Source organism: Hypanus sabinus, unplaced genomic scaffold, assembly GCF_030144855.1.
Source record: "Hypanus sabinus isolate sHypSab1 unplaced genomic scaffold, sHypSab1.hap1 scaffold_176, whole genome shotgun sequence".
Lineage (NCBI taxonomy): Eukaryota > Metazoa > Chordata > Chondrichthyes > Myliobatiformes > Dasyatidae > Hypanus > Hypanus sabinus.
In genome coordinates this window covers 148,858-172,592 of record NW_026779845.1, presented here as the reverse complement: position 1 = coordinate 172,592, position 23,735 = coordinate 148,858, and the positions used below count along the sequence as shown (strand labels likewise).

Here is a 23,735-nt window from a genome sequence, read left to right as displayed (position 1 = left end):
ATTTCTAAACGGGTTGTTGTCCCCATCTGTCCCTTGGTAGGTTTTTGATCCCATTTCTGATCCCCAGATGTAGCCCGCTCGCATCCTTCCTGCTGAACATGTTCATTTTAAATATTAGTTCCCTTCGGGGTTGATCGGGATTCAAAAGCCGGGTCCCAATAATATGTCAAAGCTCGTCGCATTCTCTTTCAGTCATTGTCAGGCCAGTCCATATTATTTGTTTTAATCATGTTGGCTAACTTAGTTGGTAAGCATTGGAGCAGTAGGGCATTGAACAGGGGGGACAGATTCCCATCATTAAATGTTTGGTCTCCTGTGAAAGTGCCATAGCAGGCCACAAATCACTCCCAATAGTCTGGTCCTGATTTCCCCAGGGTTATGTTTGCATCCAGGTACTTTAGTGATGCTACAGGTTGCTGGACAGCCCTTTCCAATGCTTGAATGATCTGGTCTGTCTGTTCATTCTCATTATGGTTTTCCGCCTGTAACTCCTGATAGGTTTGGTATCTCAATTCTGCCTTCCATTTCCGCCCCTCATCAGCTGTCAGAATCATGCAGCAGAGACCGAATAAATCTTACAGAGTCGCATTAAACATTTGTCTAGTACTCTGGACACACTGAGCAAACTGTGCTGGATTTTCTTTTCTATCTGGGGCCTGATTCATGATCATTATCATTTCTTGAGGCTTCCAGGGTGCATACACAGGAATCACCATAAGACAAAGGAGCAGCAGTCGACCATTCAGCCCATCGAGTCTGCTCCTCCATTTCAACATGAGCTGATCCAATCTCCCCTTGAGTCCCATTCCCCCGCCTTCTCAGCATAATCTTTGATGCCCTGACTACTCAGATACCTATCAATCTCTGCCTTAAATACACCCAATGACTTGGCCTGCACTGCCGCTGGTGGCAACAAATTCCACAGATTCACCACCCTCTGGCTGAAAAAATGTTTTCGCATCTCCATTCTGAATGGGCGCCCTGCAATCCTCAAGTCATGTCCTCTCGTACTGGACTCCCCCACCATGGGCAACAACTTTGCCACATCCACTCTGTCCATGTCTTTCAACATTCAAAATATTTCTGTGATGTCCCCCCCCATTCTTCTAAACACCAATGAGTACAGTCCAAGAGTGGTCAAACGTTCCTCATATGTTAACCCTCTCATTCCTGGAATCATTCCAGTGGATCTTCTCTGAACCCTCTCCAATGTCAGCACATCCTTTCTTAAATAAGGAGCCCAAAACTGCACACAAGTGACATCTTACCAGTGCCTTATAGAGCCTCAACATCACATCCCTGCTCCTATACTCTATATTCCTCTAGAAATGAATGCCAACATTGCATTCGCCATTTTCACCACCAACTCAGTCTGGAGGTTAACCTTAAGGGTATCCTTAACAAGGACTCCCAAGTGTCGTTGCATCTCAGAACTCTGAATTTTCTCCCCATTTAAATAATAGTCTGCCCGTTTATTTCTTCTACCAAAGTGCATGACCATACACTTTCAGACAATGTAATTCAATTGCCACTTCTTTGCCCATTCCCCCAATCTATCCAAGGCTCTCTGCAGACTCTCTGTTTCCTCAGTACAACGAGCCCCTCCACCTATCTTAGTATCATCAACAAACTTAGCCACAAAGTCATCTATTCCATAATCCAAATCATTGATACACAACGTAAAAAGAAACGGCCCCAACACGGACCCCTGTGGAACACCACTGGTAACCGGCAGCCAACCAGCATGGGATGCCTTTATAAAACAACACACACAAAATGCTGGTGGAAGACAGCAGGCCAGGCAGCATCTATAAGGAGAAGCACTGTCCACGTTTTGGGCCGAGACCCTTCATCAGGACTCAATGGGGATGCCTTTATTTCCACATTCTGTTTCCCGCCAATCAACCAACGCTCTATCCACGTATGTAATTTTCCCATAATTCCATGGACTCTTATCTTGTTTAGCAGCCTCGTGTGGCACCTTGTCAAAGGCCTTCTGAAAATCCAAATACACAACATCCACTGCGTCTCCCTTGTCTAGCCTACTTGTGATTCCCTCAAAAAATTACACTAGGTTTGTCAGGCAGGATTTTCCTTTAAGGAAACCATGCTGAGTTCAGCCTATCTTGTCATATGCCTCCAGGTACTCCGTAACCTCATCCTTGACAATCGACTCCAACAACTTCCGAACCACCGCTGTCAAGATAACAGGTCTATAATTTCCTTTTTCTCCCTTGCCCCTTTCTTAAGTAGCAGTGTGACATTTGCAGTCTTCCAGTCCTCCAGTCTGGAACCATGCCAGAGTCTATCGACTTTTGAAAGATCATTGCTAATGCCTCTGCAATCTCCACTGCTACCTCCTACAAAACACGAGGGTGCATTCCATCTGGTCCAGGAGATTTATCTACCCTTAGACTATTCAGCTTCCTGAGTACTTCCTCTGTCGTAATTGTGACTGCGCACATTTCTCTTCCCTGACACCCTTGAATGTCTGGTATATTTCTGATGTCTTCCTCAGTGAAGACTGATGCATAATACTCGTTCAGTTCCTCCGCCATCTCCTTATATCCCATTACAATTTGCCAGCATCATTTTTTATCAGTCCTATATCTATTCACAAAGCCTTTTACTCTTTATATACTTGAGAAAGCTTTTAGTATCATCTTTGATATTATTTGCTCGCTTCCTATCATAGTTCATCTTTTCCCTCTAAATGACCTACTTAGTTTCCTTCTGTAAGCTTTTAAAAACTTCCCAATCCCCTGTCTTCCCACTAATTTTTGCTTCCTTCTATGCCCTCTGCTTTACTTTAACTTTGGCTTTGACTTCTCTTGTCAGCCACGGTTGCATCCTTTTTCCATTCGAAAATTTCTTCTTCTTTGGAATATATCTGTCCTGCACCTTCCTCACTTCTCACATAACTCCAGCCACTGCTGCTCTGCCGTCCTTCCTGCTAGTGTCCCTTTCCAGTCAACCTTGGTCAGTTCCTCTCTCATGCCACTGTTATTTCCTTTACTCCACTGAAATACCGACACATCGGATTTCAGCTTCTCTTTCTCAAATTTCACAGGAACTCAGTCATGTTGTGATCACTGCCTCCTAAGGGTTCCTTCACTTCCATCTCTCTAATTACCTCTGTTTCATCACGCAATACCCAATCCAGTACAGCTGATCCCCGAGTGGGCTCAACAATAAGCTGTTCTAAAAATCAGTCTCAGAGACATTCTACAAATTCTCTCTCTTGAGATCCAGTGCTGACCTGACTTTCCCAATCCACTCTCAAGTTAATATCCCCCAAAATTGGAATTCCTTGGAATGTAGAAGATTGAGGGGAGATTTGACAGAGACGTACCAAAATCATGAGGGTTATAGATGGGGAAAATGCAAGCTGGCTTTTTCCACTGAGATTGGGTGGGACTACAACCAGAGGCCATGGGTTAAGGGTGAAAGGTGAAATGTTAAGGGGAACATGAGGGGAAACTTCTTCCACTGACGGTCATCCGGGTGTGGAATGAGCAGAAAACCCAGCTGGTCCATGCGAGGTCAGTTTCAACTTCTAAGAGGGTTGTATAGGCACCTGGATGGCAGGGGTACAGGAGCAGACAGTTTAAATAGTTCAACACAAACTAGATGGGCCAAAGGGCCTGATTCTGTGTTGTGCTTTTCTATGACTGTGACAAGAACCTGAAATAATATGATTATTCTTTTAATTCCTTTTAACAGCTGTGCGGACCAACCATTCATCTGGGCAGGAAATGTTTACATGGCTTCAAAACTGTGGCACTTCACATTGACAATAGATAAAAGAAAATCCCAGCTGCACGTCAACAAAGGGTATTTGTGTGAGAGTGTTCAGTTACTTTGCGGACAGGCACTCTTGCAGCTCAGTGGAAACAGAGAATAATACCAATGGAGAGAGTCAAACTGAGCCAGGTCACAGATTGGTGACGGCAGAAATGCCCGATTCTTATAGACACAGGAAGATCATCAGAGAGTTTGATGGTCATTCCAGATTCCTGCACTGTGCCCAGCTGGAAGATGATTTCTCTCTCCAACTTGGGTTGAACCTCACTGTAACAGTGTGATGCCAGATCACACCTTGACACCTCAAGTAATCTCGTCTGACATATTGTCCTTCACCCATTGATGTACTATAAATCTTTTTCAGGTTAAAAACAACAAGGAAATTATCTACGGGGAGGTCAAACACAACACGCTGTTTTGTTGTCTATGTCCAGATATTTAAGAAGTGGAACAAGGGATTTACTCGATCATCATTCCTACTCAGGCTGTGGGGAGTGATTCACTCGATCATTATTCCTATTCAGACTGTGGGAGAGATTCATCGATCATCTGACCGACTGACATGCTGTCAATTTACACGGGGGGAATCCATTTATCTGCTCAGTCATCCACTCTAATGGCTCACCAGCGAGTTCACACCGGGGTGTGGCCATTCACCTGCTCAGACTGTGGGAAGGGATTCATGTTGTCAGCTCACCTACTGAGTCATCAGTCAGTTCACACGGGTGAGAGGCCATTCACCTGCTCTGACTGTGGGAAAGGATTCACTTTGTCATCTAATCTTAAGCTACATCAGCGAGTTCACTCTGGGGAGAGGCCGTTCACCTGCTCAGACTGTGGGAAGGGATTGGCATTGTCTTGCCACCTACTGAGACTTCAGTTAGTACACACTGGTGAGAGGCCGTTCACCTGCTCAGAATGTGGGAAAAGATTCACTTCGTCATCTCAACTTAAGGTACATCAGCGAGTTCACTCTGGGGAGAGGCCGTTCACCTGCTCAGACTGTGGGAAGGGATTGGCATTGTCTTGCCACCTACTGAGACTTCAGTTAGTACACACTGGTGAGAGGCCGTTCACCTGCTCAGAATGTGGGAAAAGATTCACTTCGTCATCTCAACTTAAGGTACATCAGCGTGTTCACACTGGGGAGAGGCCGTTCACCTGCTCAGACTGTGGAAAAGGATTCACTCAGTCATCCCACCTTCAAGCACATCAGCGAGTTCACACTAGGGAGAGGTCGTTCAACTGCTCAGAGTGTGGGAAGGGATTCGCGTTGTCATCTCACCTACTGAGACATCAGTTAGTACACACTGGTGAGAGGCCATTCACCTGCTCAGAATGTGGGAAAAGATTCACTTTGTCATCTCAACTTAAGGTACATCAGCGAGTTCACACTGGGGAGAGGCCATTCACCTGCTCGGACTGTGGAAAAGGATTCACTCAGTCATCCCACCTACAAGCACATCAGCGAGTTCACACTGGGGAGAGGCCATTCACCTGCTCGGACTGTGGAAAAGGATTCACTCAGTCATCCCACCTACAAGCACATCAGCGAGTTCACACTGGGGAGAGGCCATTCACCTGCTCAGACTGTGGGAAAGGATTCACTCAGTCATCCCACCTACAAGCACATCAGCGAGTTCACACTGGGGAGAGGCCATTCACCTGCTCAGACTGTGGGAAAGGATTCACTTCATCATATAAACTTAAGGTACATTAGCGAGTTCACATGGGGGAGAGGCCGTTCACCTGCTCGGACTGTGGGAAAAGATTCACTTCGTCATCTCAACTGGAGATTCATCAGCAAGTTCACACTGGGGAGAGGCCGTTCACCTGCTCAGACTGTGGGAAAGGATTCACTCAGTCATCCCACCTACAAGCACATCAGCGAGTTCACACTGGGGAGAGGCCATTCACCTGCTCAGAATGTGGGAAGGGATTCACTCAGTCATCCCACCTACAAGCACATCAGCGAGTTCACACTGGAGAGAGGCCGTTCACCTGCTCATTGTGTGGGAAGCGATTCACGTTGTCCTCTCACCTACTGAGACATCAGTTAGTACACACTGGTGAGAGGCCGTTCACCTGCTCAGAATGTGGGAAAAGATTCACTTTGTCATCTCAACTTAAGGTACATCAGCGAGTTCACACTGGGGAGAGGCCATTCACCTGCTCAGACTATGGAAAAGGATTCACTCAGTCATCCTACCTGCGAGCACACTACTCAGTTCACACCGGGGAGACTCTAGACACCTGCTCGGACTTTGGGAAGAGATTCTCTCAGTCAAATCAACCAAATGTGCATCATTGAGTTCACACTGGAGAGACCGTTCACTGGATGTGTGTCCATCACCGTTGCTGAATGCAATTTCGAGACTGACTGTCGGTGCTGAACTCTGCAATCATTGCTGCTGCTCACCACACCCAGTTCTGCACCCTGGTCACTGGGCATGGGAGGAGTTTCTTCTGCTGCACATTCACCTTTAATAGGACTGGAGTTTAATATTCTGCATCTGTGACAAATAAATCAGTTCTATTTTAAACTCTGTCTCTGGTACTTAGTGAAATTATAACACACGTAGTGCACAGTAGAGAGTCAACTCAGGCCGCCTGGACTTTGCTGAGATTCAATTCCACGACAGTCCTTTTAAATCATCCCCTGTTATTCACCTCTCACTCTCCCTGTGGTGATGGGTTCCAAATAGTCACCACTCTGTGGGTGAAGAGGTTTCCCTTGAATTCTCTGTGGACTGAAGAAGTTGAGCTGACTGCAGTTCTGTCTGACATGTTCTTCACCCCTCAGATCTCTGGATGAGGAAGAATGACATTGGTAGTTAACCTCAATAATCACGACTCATTTCCATTTTATGGGTCATTTTTCCTACTAACAAAGGATAGTTGAAAACACCAGTGTCGTTTAAAGACTGGAATTAGAATCGGAAACCATCAGTTGGATGTTCAAAGAATCATGGTCAGAAGCCAGAGGCAGGTCTGCACAGGGTAGAGTTTGTGGCTCTGGAAGATGGTTGGGGTAAGAACGTATTATGAGAAGGGAATCAGCAGCAGGAAGTGGAAACAAATAACAAAATAGGAACATTTTGAAGCTGATTGACAGAAAATAATTAGGTTGTCTGACTGATGACAGAAACAATACCTGTTGTGAGGTGCTCCATTGGTCGAGGGAGATGTGGGTGTTGGGAATGGTTATATCTCTTGAGGGAGTTAGTCCTGCTTGTTCATCCTGTAATATAATTTCTGGATGGTTATTATATAACCATATAATAATTACAGCATGGAAACAGGCCATCTCGGCCCTTCTAGTCCGTGCTGAAAGCTTACTCTCACCTAATCCCACCGACCTGCACTCAGCCCATAACCCTCCATTCCTTTCCCGTCCATATACCTATCCATTTTTTAAAAAATATCGAACCTGCTTCTACCACTTCAACTGGTAGCTCCCCCACACAGCTACCACTCTCTGAGTAAAGAAGTTCCCACTTGTGTTACCTCTAAACTTTTGCCCCCTAACTCTCAAATCATGTCCTCTTGTTTGAATCTCCCCGACTCTCAATGGAAAAAGTCTATCCGCATCAACTTCATCTATCTCCATCATATTTTTAAATACCTCTATCAAGTCCCCACTCAAACTTCTACGCTCCAAAGAATAAAGACCTAACTTGTTCAACTTTTCTCTGTAACTTAGGTGCTGCAACCCACGTAACATTCTGGTAAATTTTCTCTGTACTCTATTATATTGACACCTTTCCTATAATTCGGTGAACAGAACTGTACACAGTACTCTGAATTCGGCTTGAACAATGCCTTGTATATTTTTAACATTACATCCCAACTGCTATACTCAATGCTCTGATTTATAAAGGCCAGCATACCAAAATCTTTCTTCACAACCCTATCCACATGAGATTCCACCTTCAGGGGACTATTCACCATCATTCTATTATCTATGCCCCACAGATCACTCTGTTCTACTGCATTCTTCAATGTCTTACTGTTTACTATGTATGTCCTATTTTGATTAGACCTACCAAAATGTTGCACCTCACTCATCAGCATTAACCTCCATCTGACATCTTTCTGTCCACTCTTCTAACTGGCTTAATTCTCTCTGCAAGCTTTAAAAACCTGCTTCATTATCCACAACGCCACCTATCTTAGTATCATCTGCATACTTTCTAATCCAATTTACCGCCCCATCATCCAGATCATTAATGTATATAACAAACAACATTAGACCCAGTACAGATCCCAGAGGCACACCACTAGTCACCGGCCTCTAACCGGACAAACAGTTATCCACCATTACTCTCCCATCTAGCCACTGATAAATCCATTTTACTACTTCAAAATTAATACCTAACGATTGAACCTTCCTAACTATTCCTATTCCATGTGGAATCATGTCAAAGGCCTTACTGAAGTCCATACAGACAACATCCACTGCTTTATCCTTGTCAACTTTCCTAGTAACCACTTCAAAAAGTTCAATATGTTTTATCAAACATGACCTTCCACGCACAAATCCATGTTGACTGTTCCTAAACAGACCCTGTCTAATCAGATAATTATATATACCATATCTAAGAATATTTTCCATTAATTTACCCACCACTGATGTCAAACTTACAGGCCCATCATTGCTAGGTTTACTCTGAGATACCTTTTTAAACAATAGAACAACAATACGCCAATTCTCTGGCACCATCCCCCTTTCAAATGACATTAGGAATATTTTTGTCAGAGTCCCTGCTATTTCTACACTAACTTCCCTCAAGGTTCTAGGAAATATCCCATCAGGACCGGAGACTTGTCCACTTTTATATTCTTTAAAAGCTTTAGTACTTCCTCTTCGTTAATCATCTTAGTTTCCATAACTACCCTACTTGTTTCCCTTACCTTACACAATTCAATATAATTCTCCTAAGTGAATACTGATGAAAATAAAATTTTCAAAACCTCCCCCACTCCTTTTGGCTACACACATAGCTGTCCACTCTGATTCTCTAAGGGACCAATTTTATCCCTCATTATCCTTTTGCTATTAACTTAACTGCAGAAACCCTCTGGATTCATTTTCACCTTACTTGCCAAAGCAGCCTCATATCCTCTTTTAGCTTTTCTAATTTATTTTTACATTTTTACATTCTTTATATTAGATTCTTTTTACATTCTTTATATTCCCCGAGCACCACAATTGCTCCATGCTGCCTATATTTATTATAGATCTCTCTCATTTTCCAAACCAAGTTTCCAATATCCCTTGAAAACCTTGGCCCTCTCGAACTTTTAACCTTTCCTTTCAACCTAATAGGAACATAAAGACTCTGTACCCTCAAAAATTCACCTTTAAATGACCTCCATTTCTCTATTATATCCTTCCCATTAACAAATTGTCCCAATCCACTCCTAAATCTTTTTGCATCTCCTGAAAGTTAGCCTTTCTCCAATCAAAAATCTCAACCCTGGTTCCAGTCCTATCCTTCTCCATAATTATTTTGGAACAAATGGTATTGTGATCACTGGACACTATGTGGTCCCCAACACATACCTCCGTCACCTGAGCTATCTCATTCCCAGCAGGAGATCCAACACTGCCACTTCTCTAGTTGGTATCTCTATGTATTGCTGCAAACAACTATCCTGCACACATTTTACAAACTCAAAACCATGCAGCCGTTTTACAGAATGGGCTTCCCAGTCTATGTGTGGAAAATTAAAATCTGCCACAATCACAACCTTGTGCTTACGACAATTAACTACTTTCTCCTTACAAATTTGCTCATCCAATTCTCGCTCCCCATTAGGTGGTCTATAATACACCCCTTTAAGTGTTACTACACCTTTCCCATTCCTTAATTCCACCCAAATAGTCCCCCTGGACGAGCCCTCTAATCTATCCAGTGAAAACACCGCCCTGATATTTTCTTGGACAAGCAATGCAACGCCTTCCCCTCTTGCCCCTCTGATTCTATCACACCTGAAGCAACGAAATCTAGGAATATTTAGTTGCCAAACACACCCCTTCTGCAAACATGTTTCACTAATAGCTACAACATCATATTTCCAGGTATCAATCCTTGCTCTAACCTCATCCACCTTTCTTGCAATGCTCCTAGCATTAAAATAAATGCATTTAAGAAACTCTCCACCTCTTCCTCTCTGCTTATCCCTAACGGTGCACACAACTTTATTATCTTTTTGTTTTCCTTCTCCCCTACATCTTCGGACTGAACCCTCCTACATCAGGGAGGAAGTTCAAATCATATCTGTGTTAAATGTTTAACCATCACAGTAACTGAAGGCAGCTGCAGGTTCACGAGGGACTGTTACTGTCAAATTCTGCAGTTTCTGCGGCTGCTCATCGCACCCAGGACTGAACCCTGGTCACTGAGCCTTGGAGGAGTCTGTAAGGCTGATGTTAGCCTTAAACTAGACTGGTGTTTAATATTGTGGATCTGTGAAAGATAAGTCAGTTTTGTATCAAATCCCGTGTTTCAGGTACTTACTGTCTCCACTGCACTCACTATGGACGCTACAAAGTCCAGTCGGCCCATCTGGTTCCTGCCCATGTTTCTGTTCCATATCCGGATATCAAAATCTACCCCTGCCGTTCCCCTCTCACACTCCCTGAGGTGTCAGGTTGCAACTAATCACCACTCCGTGGAATAGGAGATTTCCGTTGAATTTCACAGAATCATAGAAATCTATTTTCCTAAGCTCCATGTACCTATCTCAGAGTCTCTTAAAAGACCCTTGTAACGTTCTCCTTCGGGTGTATCGAACGCCGAATTTAACGTCCGGATAAACCACAGCCAATGAAAACCAGATCGCAGTAAGATTAACCATTTACTGTTCACTCTTCGCATTAACATATGGTGAAAACTGTTGATAAAACAATACAAGATTGATACAGTATTTGTTCCTTCCTTAATATCACATTTCAAGTGTAAATACTTGCAAAGGTGACTATAACTACATTACACTGAGGTGCAGTATACAGGGAGAGTTTACCTGCTCCATTGACTACTTTAAATACACTTCCATGCAAACTATCCGCGACTCTTTAACTAACGAAAGCATAAACATTATCTACCGTCGTTACTTCTAACAGGATCGGCATTAACATCTTAGTTCAATATATCGATTATCTATTAACTTACAGCGTTGCTCTCACTGTGATTTCTCATGCCTGCAAACAACTTCTGCTCCGGTGAGCCTCGTGGAAAGCCCCCACCCTCGCGCTAATTTCAAACCGGTATTTTCCCACAAGACGCGGCGAAACCGGATGTGACGTCATCGCATGCCGATATATTTTACATGCAATGAATATACTTTAAACACTTCTAATTCTAACTAGAAAATACTATTGAATGAATTACTAAGCGAAAATATTATAAACTAAATAACTGTCGTAAAGACAGCACAACCCTATTGTATCCGCCTCTACCACCATTGCTGACAGTGCATTCCACACACACACACACACACCACTGTTTGCTTAAAAAAAACCTTAGCTCTGATATCTCCTCTGTACCTACTTCCAAGCAGTTTAAAACCTATTCCCCCTCGTGTTAGCCGTTTCAGCCTGGGAAAAAGCCTCTGGCTATCCACACGACCAATGCCTCTCATCATCTTATACACCCGCATGATTTTCTCCAGTCTGAATAAGACGATGAGCTCACTGTGGTTTTGACATTCCCTCCCCCCTTTCCTCCCCATCTCTCCTCTCCCTCCCCCTCCCTCCTCTACCCCTTCCCCTCTCCCTCCCTCCCTCCCCCTATGTGTTTCGCGTCACTGACCCGCTTCACTCAGGCACTCAACGTGACACTCACAGTAAACGAACCTGCGGTCTCTTAACACAATGCACCTCTGAAGTCTGACAGCAGACTAGCGAGTGAAACTTCGATGGTGCAGAGTCAAAAACCAGAGAGTTGCCAGATTGAGTCAGGCTTTGGGGCTGCAAAGAGAGATGGGGTCCAGAGTTTACGAGGAGGAGGAATCAGACCAGCTGGATTTGGCTACAAAAGAAAGATTAGAAGCATTTGGAAACTGGTTGATCGAAAAAAAAGGTGGTTAATTTCTGCAAAATACTGGTGGAAATCAACAGACAGCAATTGTGAAGAGGAATAAAAAGACAACGTTTACACCGAGCCCTTTCAGCATGCCTAGCCTGTGTACTCCGCTGCTTAGTTGCTGCTTGAACTGCGGAGTTCCTCCAGCATTTTGTGTGTGTGCGTCTCTGTATTCCAAGCAACTGCAGAATCTCCTGTGTTTTATAACTGCATTTTACTTTGGCATTAGGTACGCGTTGATATTGAGTATATTGCTTATGGGAGCCGCTTTCTGCGTTAAAACAGCTGCAGATTTTTCGATACACACGAAAAAAATAAGGTATGGACCTTGAACCGGTAACTGCACAAATCTTTAATGGCACCGTGATTACCCATAGGGCCATGAGTTAAAAATTTCGCCGTCGTTGAGGCACCGATGAAATGCGCAGGCGTCAGGCTGAGGACGTCCCCGAGTGTCACGCATGCGCATAGTACACTGAAGGCCTTGAAAATGTCGGATGGAGGTAAGAGTGATTCTCCGTGTTTTTCTCAGAAACACCGACTTCAGAACGATTCCTGTGAAATCCGGACATCACAGTCCGCAATCCAGGGACAGTCCTGCTCTCTTCCCTCTCTCTCAGCCTCACGATCCGTACACGGGCCCCGGGGAGCTCCCGGCTGATGAGGGAATGGGAACCGATGGATCTCTCAGACAGAGCTGAGCTCCAGCTATCTAAATGCAAGGATGAGGAACTCGGAGAAAGGGAACAAAATCTTTTACATCACCAGTTGAGAAATTCGCCTTTGTTCTACCTCCGATCACTGACAGGAGAAAATCTGCAGATGCTGGAAATCCAAGCAACACACACAAAATGCCGGAGGAACTCAGCATTAGTACTCTTTTCCGTAGATGCTGCCCGGCCTGCTGAGTTCCTCCAGCATTTTGTGTGTGTTGCTTGTTCCACCTCCTTTTGTTCTGGACTTTTCTACCCGTGACGACATGTTTTGTACCATTCTCTCTGGAAGATAATGATATCAAAAACCTTTGCCCAGGGTAACAAGCAGCTTTCACATCACAAATGTGCCAGACTCCAGTGAGACAGACTACTGCCCTTCCCTTCATATTCATTGGGATTGCCATCACTGAGGTCACCACCGTCAGTCATTGGGGGAGACTTCAGGGGAAATATTTATGTACAATACAGAAACTGGTGATACTTGTGTGTATTGTGGTGATGCAAAAGTTGTTGGAGAGTTTACAAGAGGGAAGAATTGGAGTGATATTTGGAAATCTGACTTTTTAAAGTGTAATTTAGCAAGCAAACCACATATGGACAAAGTGCAAAAGCACTGGTGAGAAAATCCTTCATTACCCGTTACAGGCCTGTGACATGGTGTGAGAGGGCAGATGAACTGGATCGAGCCTAGAGGAGATCACAGTTCTTACAGACAGTGATTTGCTGGCTGTTAAAATGAATACCTCTCTATATAAAATTCACAGCGCACATGTCGTCACTGGGTAAAAGAATGCACAGTACAAGATTTATGTGCACACTGTTGATTACAAATTAGAGGGGACATTGGTGGGGAGAACTCCAGTATCCCTGACACCCTCACCTACAAGATGTGCACCCAGCTGCACTTTGAGGAGTTGGAGCTGAAAATGGATGAATTTTGGATCATCCACCAGTTGGAGGGGGTGATAGATATGACATGAAGAGAGGTGAGTTACACCTAAGGTGCAGGACACAGGAAACTGGTTGAGAGACATGAAGGGGAATGAAGTTAAATAGCCATCGCAGAGTACTTTTGTTGCCATCTCACACAACAGCCAGGTGGGCCGCTTTAGAAACTGTTGGGGAGGGAGGGATTACCTGGCAGAGGAAAGTCAAACAGGTGATAGGGGATTCGTTAGTTAGGAGAACAGAACAGAGGGGATAAAAGGTCAGTTTTGATGGTGTCAAAAGGACCTGACAAGTGTGGTTTGGGATAGGCCGTTTTCTGGCAAAGGAGTTCTTGGTAAGCGGGAGGCCTTCAGAAGAGACATTTTTGGGAGTGTAGAGTTCGTATGCTGAAAGGTAACTAGTGCAACTAGGTAACTTGGTTTTCAAGAGATATTGAGGCCCCCGATATTTTGTTCCTCTAAATGCCTCAGACTGTTGGGTGCTACCAAGACTCATTAATGACAACAGTATCATAATTCCACCCCCGAGCTCATCAGACTTATTTTTAGTCGTCTTCTGTTGGTTTCTAAAAGCTTCCAATAGTTTTTGCTCTTTTGTTTGCCCTCTCTTTGGCTTTTATGTTGGCTTTGGCTTCTCATTTCAAAGCTTTACAAAGCTTCCACTTCTTTGGGATGTATCGATCACTCAGCTCCTGAATTGCTCCCAGAAACTCCAGCCATTGTTGCTCCGTTGTCACTCCTATCTTTCCCTTCCAAGCAAGTTTAGCCAGCTTCTCTGTCACAGAAACATGGAGAAGTTCAGTACGGAAACAGGCTATTTGCCCAATCCATTCAATGCCAAACAAACATTTAAACTGTTTAATGCAACTAACTGCACCGGAACCATCACCCTACCATCCAGGCTCCCATCCAAACTTCTTTTAAATGGTGAAACCGAACTCATATTCACCACTTGTGCTGGCATCTCACTGCACGCTCTCACAACCATTTCAGTAAAGAGCTTTTCCAAATGTTCCCATTAAATTTTCACTTCCCCGCTTACCCATGACCTATGGTTGTCATCGCACCCATCCTCAGTGGAAAAAGCTGCTTACCTGTACCCTATCTATACTGTCATAACCTTGTCTATTCCCAACAAATCCTCAAAGAAATGTATAATATCTTTGTTTATGCTTAGAGCCTTTTTCAGATGTATAGGATGATGAGGGACACTGATCGTGTGGATCGCCAGAGGTTTTTACCCCAGGGCTGAAATGGCTAATGTGAGGGAGCATAGTTTCAAGGTGCTTGAAAGTTGATATGGAGGGGATGTCAGGGGTAACTTTATTTACACTGAGAGTTGGGTGCATGGAACGGATTGCAGGCTACTTGTGTGAGAGTGTTTCAGTTACTTTGGGGCCAGGAACCCATGCAGCTCAGTGGGAACAGGGAACAATACCAACGGAGAGAGTCAAACTGAGCCAGGTCACAGATTGGAGATGGCAGAAATGCCCCATTCTTAAAGAGACAGGAAGAGCATCAGGGAATTGATGGTCATTCCAGATACCAGCACTGTGCCCAGTTAAAGGTGATTTCTCTCTCCAACTTGGGTTAAACTTCACTGAAACAGTGTGATGCCAGCTCACACCTTGACAACTCAAGGAATCTCATCTGAAATGTTGTCCTACACCCATTGATGGATTTTGTAAATCTTTTTACAGGTTAAAAATGACAAGGAATTTGCCTACGGGAATCTCGAACACAACACGCTAGTTTTGCTGTCTCTGTCCAGATATTTAAGAAGTGGAGCAAGAGATTCACTCGATCATCCTTCCTGCTCAGACTGTGGGGAGGGATTCACTCGATCATCTGACCAACTGACAAGCCCATTAGTTTACATGGGGGGAGCCCATTCATCTGCTCAGACAGTGGGAATGGATTCACTCGGTCATCTCAACTGAAGGTACATCAGCAAGTTCACACTGGGCAAGGCCATTCACCTGTTCTGTGAGTGAGAAAGGATTCAGTTGGTCTTCCCACCTGCGGACACACCAGTCAGTTCACACTGGGCAGAGGCTGGTCATCTGAGGAATTTGTGGAGAAGGATTGACTCGGTCATCTGTCCTAATGGCTCACAAGCGAGTTCACACCGGGGAGAGGCCGTTCACCTGCTCAGACTGTGGGAAAGGATTCACTTCCACATATAAGTTACTGAGACACCAGTCAGTTCACACTGGGGAGAGGCCATTCACCTGCTCAGTCTGTGGGAAGGGATTCGCTCAGACATCTCAACTGAAGGTACATCAGCGAGTTCACACTGGGGAGAGGCCATTCGCCTGCTCGGACTGTGGGAAGGGATACGCTCAGTCATCTCAACTGAAGGAACATCAGCAAGTTCACACTGTGGAGTGGCCAATCACCTGCTTGGACTGCGGGATAGGATTCGCTTCGTCATCCCATCTGAAGATACATCAGCGAGTTCACACTGGTGAGAGGCCGTTCACCTGCTCAGACTGTGGGAAGGGTTTCACTTCGTCATCCCATCTGAAGGTACATCAGCGAGTTCACACTGGGGAGAGGCCATTCACCTGCTCAGACTGTGGGAAGGGATTCATTTCATCATCCCATCTGAAGGTACATCAGCGAGTTCACACTGGGGAGAGGCCATTCACCTGCTCGGACTGTGGGAAAGGATACTCTCAGTTATCTCAACTGAAGGCACACCAGGGAGTTCACACCGGAGAGTGGCCAATCACCTGCTCGGACTGCGGGAAGGGATTTGCTTCGTTATCCCATCTGAAGATACATCAGCGAGTTCATACCGGAAAGTGGCCAATCACCTGCTCAGACTGTGGGAAGGGATTCCCTTCGTTATCCCAACTGAAGATACATCAGCGAGTTCACACTGGTGAGAGACCATTCACCTGCTCAGACTGTGGGAAGGGATTCACTCGTTCATCCCATCTGCAGATACATCAGCGAGTTCACACTGGGGAGAAGCCGTTCACCTGCTCAGTCTGTGGGAAGGGTTTCACTTCATCATCCCAACTGAAGGTACATCAGCAAGTTCACACTGGGGAGAGGCCGTTCAATTGCTCAGAGTGTGGGAAGGGATTCACTCGGTCATCCCAACTACTGGCACACCAGCAAGTTCACACTGGGGAGTGGCCTTTCACCTGCTCAGAATGTGGGAAAGGATTCACTAAGTCATCCATCTTACTGGTACATCGGTGAGTAGCCGTTCACTTGCTCAGAATGTGGGAAGGGATTCACTCAGTCATCCATCCTAAAGGCACACCAGCGCCTTCACACTGGGTAGAGACCAATCTGCTTGGACTTTGGGAAGAAATTCTCTCAGCCAAAACAACCAGTGTGCATCATTGAGTTCACACTGGGGAGAGGCCGTTCACCTGCTGTGAATGTAGGAAGCGATTCACTCAGTCATCTAATGTTATGTAACTTCCAGTTGTGCTGGCAGCTTAACAGAGGGGGTTATAGCCCCCAGTCTGGCCAAACTGAAGAATCTCGTTTGGGTGGATACTGAGCAATGTGTCCCCTGTGTAATCTGCCCTTGGGGTTCATACTCTCTGTGGACTGTCTCTTTAAAGTGCAAAGAGAACCAAGACTGACCTTGGACACGCTGTTGGATTTCTGCAGAAGTGCTGGGTTGCTATGGTGACCAGCTAATATTTATGTTCTGTGTGGTTAAGCAAGGTCAGAATGATCCTTTACCAACACAGAACAAGCAAGCGACTTCTTACAGAGAAGTCTATTATCCCCCCCCCCCCATCTTGTGAACTAAATTGAATCTACCACATCATCGTAAGACAATGTCGTTTACCACCTTGGTTTTGGATTTTATATACAGGTGGCTCCCGTTTTTCGGACGTTCGCTTTACGACAGCTCACTGTTACGAAAGACCTACATTAGTACCTGTTTTTGCTAACCAAAGAGGATTTTCACTTTTATGATAAAGATGATGACTGCTTTATACGTGAGTTTACCCCGAGAAAGACTACCGTGACCGTGAAGCCTTGTGCGGCAGTTGTGTATGCATGCGTGCACGTGCCGATTTTTTTTCTCTCCAAATCGATTTCAGTTCACTATCTTCCCGATTTTCAGTGAAACTACACCGTACATACAATATTTCTACTTTATCATTCCTACTTTTACTATAGGTTAGTGTTATTTTAGGTTTTATGTGCTATTTGGTATGATTTGGTGGGTTTTCTTTGGGTCTGGGAACATCCAAAATCTTTTCCCATTTAGATTAATGGTGAGTGCTTCTTCGCTTCATGACATTTCAGCTTACAAACGGTTTCATAGGAACGCTGTAGCTTTAGATACCGGGGGAAACCTGTATTCACACCTCTATATGCATAACATTGCTAACCCTTGGATTATCTGGTTTAAGTTCACTATTATTAGTAGTTACCAATAAAATTTTGTTTGTTAACTGCAAAACTAGACTCCAAGTGTGTTTAATTGTTGCTGGTAGTTTTATAGGTTTGCGTCTGTGTGACACCTGAAGTAACAAATTGTACATAATATGTGATTAAACTATTAAGATTTATAATTCTTACTTTGACCAGAGGGTTAGTAAAGAAAACAAAAAAAAAGAAAAAGGGCCCAGTCTCTCCATTCACGTCTTCTCATCTCTCCCCAGCAAAAGGCCATGAAAATCTCTCTTCCAGACTCACAAGAAAGAACATTTCTCTCATTGGATATTCCCACACTCCAAAACCCTGTTATCTCTAGTCGTAACCTAAACATTGCTGCTGCAGGGAAGCCATTACCTCAGCAGTGAAACATTACAGAGAGGCTGTTACATCAGCAGTGAAACCTTACAGTGTGTTACACTTGTGACACAATACCAGGTTCAAACTGGGGAGATAGTTTCAATGAGCTGCATGCTGGATATTTGTCCATCACCGTTGCTGAATGCAATTTCGAGAGCGACTATTGGTGCTGAACTCTGCAATTATTGCTGCTGCTCACCACACCCAGTTCTGCACCCTGGTCACTGGGCATGGGAGGTGTTTCTTCTGCTGCACATTCACCTTTAATGGGGCTGGAGTTTAATATTCTGCATCTGTGACAAATAAACCAGTTCTATTATAAACTCTGTCTTTGGTGCTTAGTGAATTTATAACACAACTGGTGTACTCAGGCCTGCTGAACCCGGCCAGTGAATCTGTTCCACATCAGTCCATTTAAATCCTCCCCTGTTGTTTCCCTTGAATTCTCTGCAGACTGAAGAAGTCGAGATGACTGCAGTTCTAATCTCTGGGCTGATGAAGAATGACATTGTTCGTTAACCTCCTTAATCACAACTTATTTCCACATTATGACTCATTTTCCCTGCTTCTAAAGGGTTGTTGGAAACACCACTGTCCTCTAAAGACTTAAATTGGAATGGGAAACCATAAGTAGGATGTTCAAAGGAGCAGGGTCAGAAACCAGAGGTTGGTCTGCACAGGGCAGAGTTTGGGACTCTGGACGATGGTTCTGGTAAGAACGTATGATGAGGAGAAAGGAATCAACAGTGGGGCATGGCAACGAATGACAGAGTAGCAACACTTGGACGTTAATTGGCAGACAAAATAATTTTGTTGTCTGACTGATGAACAATGCCTGTGGTGAGAGGCCCCATTGGTCGAGGCACATGTGTGTGTTGAGAATGGTTATACCTATTGAGGGAGTTATTCTTGCTTGTTTATCCTGTAATATTATATCTGAATGGTTATTTGAGATGATCCTATCTCTAATAATGTATTGATTATCATATAAATTGTGAGATTATGTCCTTAACTGAATCAGGCTTGAATTTATGGTGCCTTAATGAAGTTACCGTGGTCATTCATCCATTTGTATTTTAAAGCAAGATTTTGGTGAATGACATTTGCCACTTGATTGTACCTGCATAAGTAATCAGACTGAGTTAAACTGCTGCAGGATCCTGGAATGTATTGGATTGTGTCTGGTGTCTCTTGGCATTTTCTGCATTTAGTGTCTTGTTTGCTTGAATTCCATGTATTTCAGATTTTTTTCTTTTTCTTAAACACCTTGTCCTGCATTTCTGCAAGGAACCCCGCTGATTCTGGGAAGGGATCTCCAACTCTCAGTCAGGTGCTCGATGCTTCCTTCACACCATCCAGTCTGCTCAGATCATTGGGATGTCTCCCATGGAGGGTCATACTCATTCCACTGGTTAATGTTTTCTTCCAGAGTGATGACTTATTGGTCTGAGTTGGCCTCTCATTAAAGCTTTCTGGTCTGTATTTCTTATCATGATTGCATATACACACATGGAGTGCTGAATATTTTTGATGAAAATATATATTTAGGTTTTATCTGACTGTTGTGTGATTTTTTTTTCATGTGTGTTATTCCTGTTCCTCCTTCTGTCCAAGGTAGTCGTTAATCTAAGTGGGACTTCGTGTAAATAGACTTTTCTAAAGTTGTCTACTCAGGTCTTATTTGTCTTTGTAAATTTTACTGATTGAAATGGGACCAAGATATTTTCATTAAAAAAGTCAATCTCGGTATTGATGCAAGTGTTTATTGCCTTTGTTGTATTTGTTACCTATTGAGCTCTGTTTGGCAGGTTTTTTTGAAGCCATGAACTAAATTTTGTCAAAGGTTTTATGGATTTTACACTACTTTCTATTGTCTTTGCTTGTTGATATTCCAGATACGTGGGTAACGAGTCATAAAGAAGAGTCTTGGCCAGGAATGTTGATTCCCATCCATAGATGCTGCTTGACATGCTGAGCTCCTCCAGCACTTTATGTGTAGTTCTCTCCATTTCTAGCATCTGCAGGTCCTCTCGTTTCCCAGATACTTATATGTTTCTTGAAATAACGAGCCGGTAGTAGGGCTGTGTGGCTCTTTTGGTAAAATATTAAATAAACTCATCATAACGAGACATTCACCACCCTCGGAGTGGAAACAATTCCCCTCATCTCAGTCCCGGGCAGCCCACCCCTGTTTCAGAGACTGGGATCCCTAGTTCAACCGGTAATGAAGTTGTGCATTTCAATGTTCACCTCTCCGTCCTCGATTCTCTGAATGAAAGGGTTATCACATTTGATCTTTCTTCATATGATGACCCTTCCACTCCAGGGATCTGTCAGTTGAATCTTCATTGCACTCTCTATAACAAATATTCTCTAACCTCTTTGTTAATCCTCTATGGAATTTCCATATTCTTCAGCCCCGTGTTGCCCCAACCACTCACCACCCACCCCTGTCACTATTTCCACCTTCCCACCTCCCCCTCACCTGGATCCACCTCTCACTTCCCGGCTCTTGCCCCATCCCCACCCCTCACCTCTTTTCTCTGACTATTTCCCGTCCACACTCAGTCCAGAGGGAGGATCTCGGCCCGAAATGTTGACGGTCCATTTCCCTCCACAGATGCTGCCCGACCCACTGAGTTCCTCCGGCAGTTTGTTCTTTGGTCTGTATAACCCGTGTTAGTATGGGGAGCGGGATTTTACACCATATTCCAGGTACAATCTCGACAAAGCCCAAATAATTGTCACTCTGCCCGGACCATTGGCCCCGCTTGCAGTGCAACAGTCTGCCGGTGTTTGCCCCCCATGTGGTGAATCCCTCTGCTCGACACCACCGTGGGCTCAGGCATTTCCACAGTTGAGCCCCTCCTGTCCCCACTGGGACAAACATCCTGTCCGCCCCCTCTCTCACCATCTTCATCCTTTCAATAAAATCCCCCCTCTCCCTCCCTCCCCAGGGAACCAGCATTAACGACGGGCCGAGTGGTCTCCTCCTACCTCTCAGCGATACACCGGCCGCAGGAGACGCTTCACAAACGCCCCAACTTCCCTCGGAGGGAAATGGAAATAAATCGGAAAGCGGACATTTACTTTGAGGTTCTCTCCGCTCTGAGGAGGCGCTTGAGCGGGAGACGAACAGCGGGGTAACGCCCACTCGGCTTGTCCGCCTCCGCTACTGGTTGTAACCAGTGATTGACATCGCTTCGCACCAATGGGAGTAGCGCAGCTCCTCAATCCTCTGTTGACAGCGGTGGGGAAGGGGCTGGTCACGTGATTATTAGCCCAGGCGTTAAACCGATAGAGCTCGAGCACAGCAGCGCGTTGTTGACGTAAGACACCGCGCACGTGAGGGCAGATCCCGGTGTGGGGAGCCCATGTGTGACGTCAGGCGCGTGGGGGGAGGAGCTGTCTGACGTCACCTATGGGCGAGCGCTGGCAATTAAAAGCACCTTAATGGTCTTTTCAGTGGGACAACAACATTAATCACGGGTTTCATCACTGAATCCAGTGTTGTGGGATGTAAAGTCCCCTGTTATGTGTCCGGCTGTGCCGTGTTGTTGGTGGAGTGGGCAGCGTGGTGTTTGTCTCGATTCGGGTCACAACACCAGAATTGCCAGCGGGGTCCACACATAGTTTATTAGTCAACAGAAAACCTCTCGTCCATGCAGTCTTTGTCTCCTGGTGAACTCAACACCCTGACAGTGTGGACCATAGATACCCCTTCCTCTCAGAGTCAGGGGATCACTCAGACAGCTGATCGCTGAGAGGAATTATATTTATTGGTCATTAAAGTTCACCCAGATTCGTTTGGACGGATTTGATGTGGAGTTCGGGGTATCACAGTGAAAGGGCCGGACGGCCGAACTCTCTCCGTTGTCCAAACATCCTTCCAGGTGAGGCGGCACTTCACCTGTGAATCTTCCGGGGTCGCCCGTTGTGTCCGCTGCTCCCGATGCGGCCGCATGTACACTGGTGACACCGGCTCCTCCGCAGTTGTGTGGGGTAGGTTTTTTTTGGGGGGGGGTATCAATATTATAGTTCCCTTTTGTCTGGAGGGGTGGGTTTGGCGGTTGATGATCAGGATGACGTTCTTTTTTATGCGGGGGTGGGGTTGGAGTTTGATTTTTCTCCCGGAGCGACTTTCATGCTCTTTTTTTGTTTCGTGGTTTTCCGGAGAAGAACAAAATAACTCACAATTGTTTATGGATAACTGCTTTATAATAAATTAAACTTTGAACTATCCGCTCCGAGCGTGAGTTCCCGATGTCCAAACATTTTCATTCCGATTCCCATTCTCGTTCCGACGTGTCAACCCATCGCCTCCTCTTGTGCCAAGATGAGGCTAAATTCAGGGTCCAGGATCAGCACCTCATATTCCGTCTGTGTACCCCCACCCCCACAACCTGATGGCATGAATATCGATTTCTCCTTCCGGTGAACAAATTTCCCTCCCACTCTGACTCTCTGACTTTTCACGTCTTCTCACCTGCTTATCACTTCTCTCTGGGTCCACTGCTCCATCCCTTTCTCCTATTCGCCACTCTCCTCTCCTATTATACTCTGTTTTCTTCTGCTCTTGAGCTTTCCCACCTACCTGGTTTCACCTATCACCTTCCAGCGAGACATTTCCTCGCCCGCCCCGATTTTATTCAGATATTTCTCCCATCCCATCTCAGTCCTGAAGGAGGGTTCAAATGAAAACTCTTTTCGATAGATGCTGCCCGACCTGCTGAGTTCCGCCAGCATTTTCTTTGTGTTGCTCTGAATTTCCAGCATCTGCAGACTTTGTGGTGTTTGTGATTTACCTCTCCGTTGTTCCTCCCGCCTCCGGCCACTGGTGGCTCTGCATGGACCCCTAGAGACTGCTGGAGCTGTGCGGGCCTCCGGCCACGGGTGGCGCTGCGTAGAAACGTCTGCTAAACGCATGCGCACTGCTCTCTGTAGCTGTTGGCAGTTCTCCGATTCGACCGGGGGTGAGTCAGGGTTGATCCCGAAATTGTATAAATGTGGGCCGGTTGCATTGGGAAAGGGCCGGGCCCGAGCTCTGCCGGACGGCTGGAGCAGGGGTGCAGTGGCAATTTTTTAGGTGCCAGAGCTGTACGGAGGGGTGGTTGATAAGTTCGTGGCCTAAGTTAGAAGGCCTAAAGTTATACAACTCTCGGGACCTGCACGTGTAGTTCAACTCTTTGAGTGATTCTGCAGAAAGTTTGAAGTTAATAACTTTTGCGGTATTTCTGTTTCAGGTAAATGAAAATTGCTTGGTTTTGTAAAATTGACTCGTTCCACCTTAGTCCACGGACTTATCAATGACCTCTCGTGTGTGACACCCAATTTGTCTACCTGCTCATTTCATGCACTGAACAACTTCCTTGCCCCATTCGTGTAATGAGTAGGTACAC

The 23,735-nt window shown here is 45.2% G+C and overlaps 2 protein-coding genes and 1 pseudogene across 8 annotated transcripts in view; all 3 read left to right on the top strand.

Moving 5' to 3' along the window:
* LOC132387345 (zinc finger protein 850-like) overlaps window positions 1-6,585 on the top strand; it is a 28,367-nt pseudogene extending 21,782 nt beyond the window's left edge.
* Window positions 1-23,735, top strand: part of LOC132387355 (zinc finger protein 239-like) — a 40,240-nt gene that overhangs the window by 2,697 nt on the left and 13,808 nt on the right. For 2 of the 6 annotated variants that reach the window (XM_059959722.1, XM_059959720.1), the window contains exon 1: window positions 23,250-23,309. The exons of 1 other annotated variant lie outside the window; for it this stretch is intronic. The gene's annotated coding sequence lies outside the window, so the exon portion shown is untranslated. Of the gene's footprint in view, window positions 1-23,249; window positions 23,310-23,334; window positions 23,580-23,735 lie in introns of those variants that run through there. 3 more of the 6 variants (XM_059959723.1, XM_059959724.1, XM_059959721.1) reach the window with 3 other exon arrangements.
* Window positions 12,268-17,536, top strand: LOC132387353 (zinc finger protein 239-like). 2 transcript variants are annotated; one of them, XM_059959711.1, is made up of 3 exons: window positions 12,268-12,397; window positions 15,258-16,766; window positions 17,405-17,536. In XM_059959711.1, the coding sequence occupies exons 2-3, from the start codon at window positions 15,664-15,666 to the stop codon at window positions 17,481-17,483; spliced, it is 1,182 nt and encodes a 393-aa protein (XP_059815694.1). In that variant the 5' UTR covers window positions 12,268-12,397; window positions 15,258-15,663; the 3' UTR covers window positions 17,484-17,536. The 2 variants fall into 2 exon arrangements, with proteins under 2 accessions (XP_059815694.1, XP_059815695.1); XM_059959712.1 differs by lacking the exon at window positions 12,268-12,397 and adding an exon at window positions 13,447-13,596.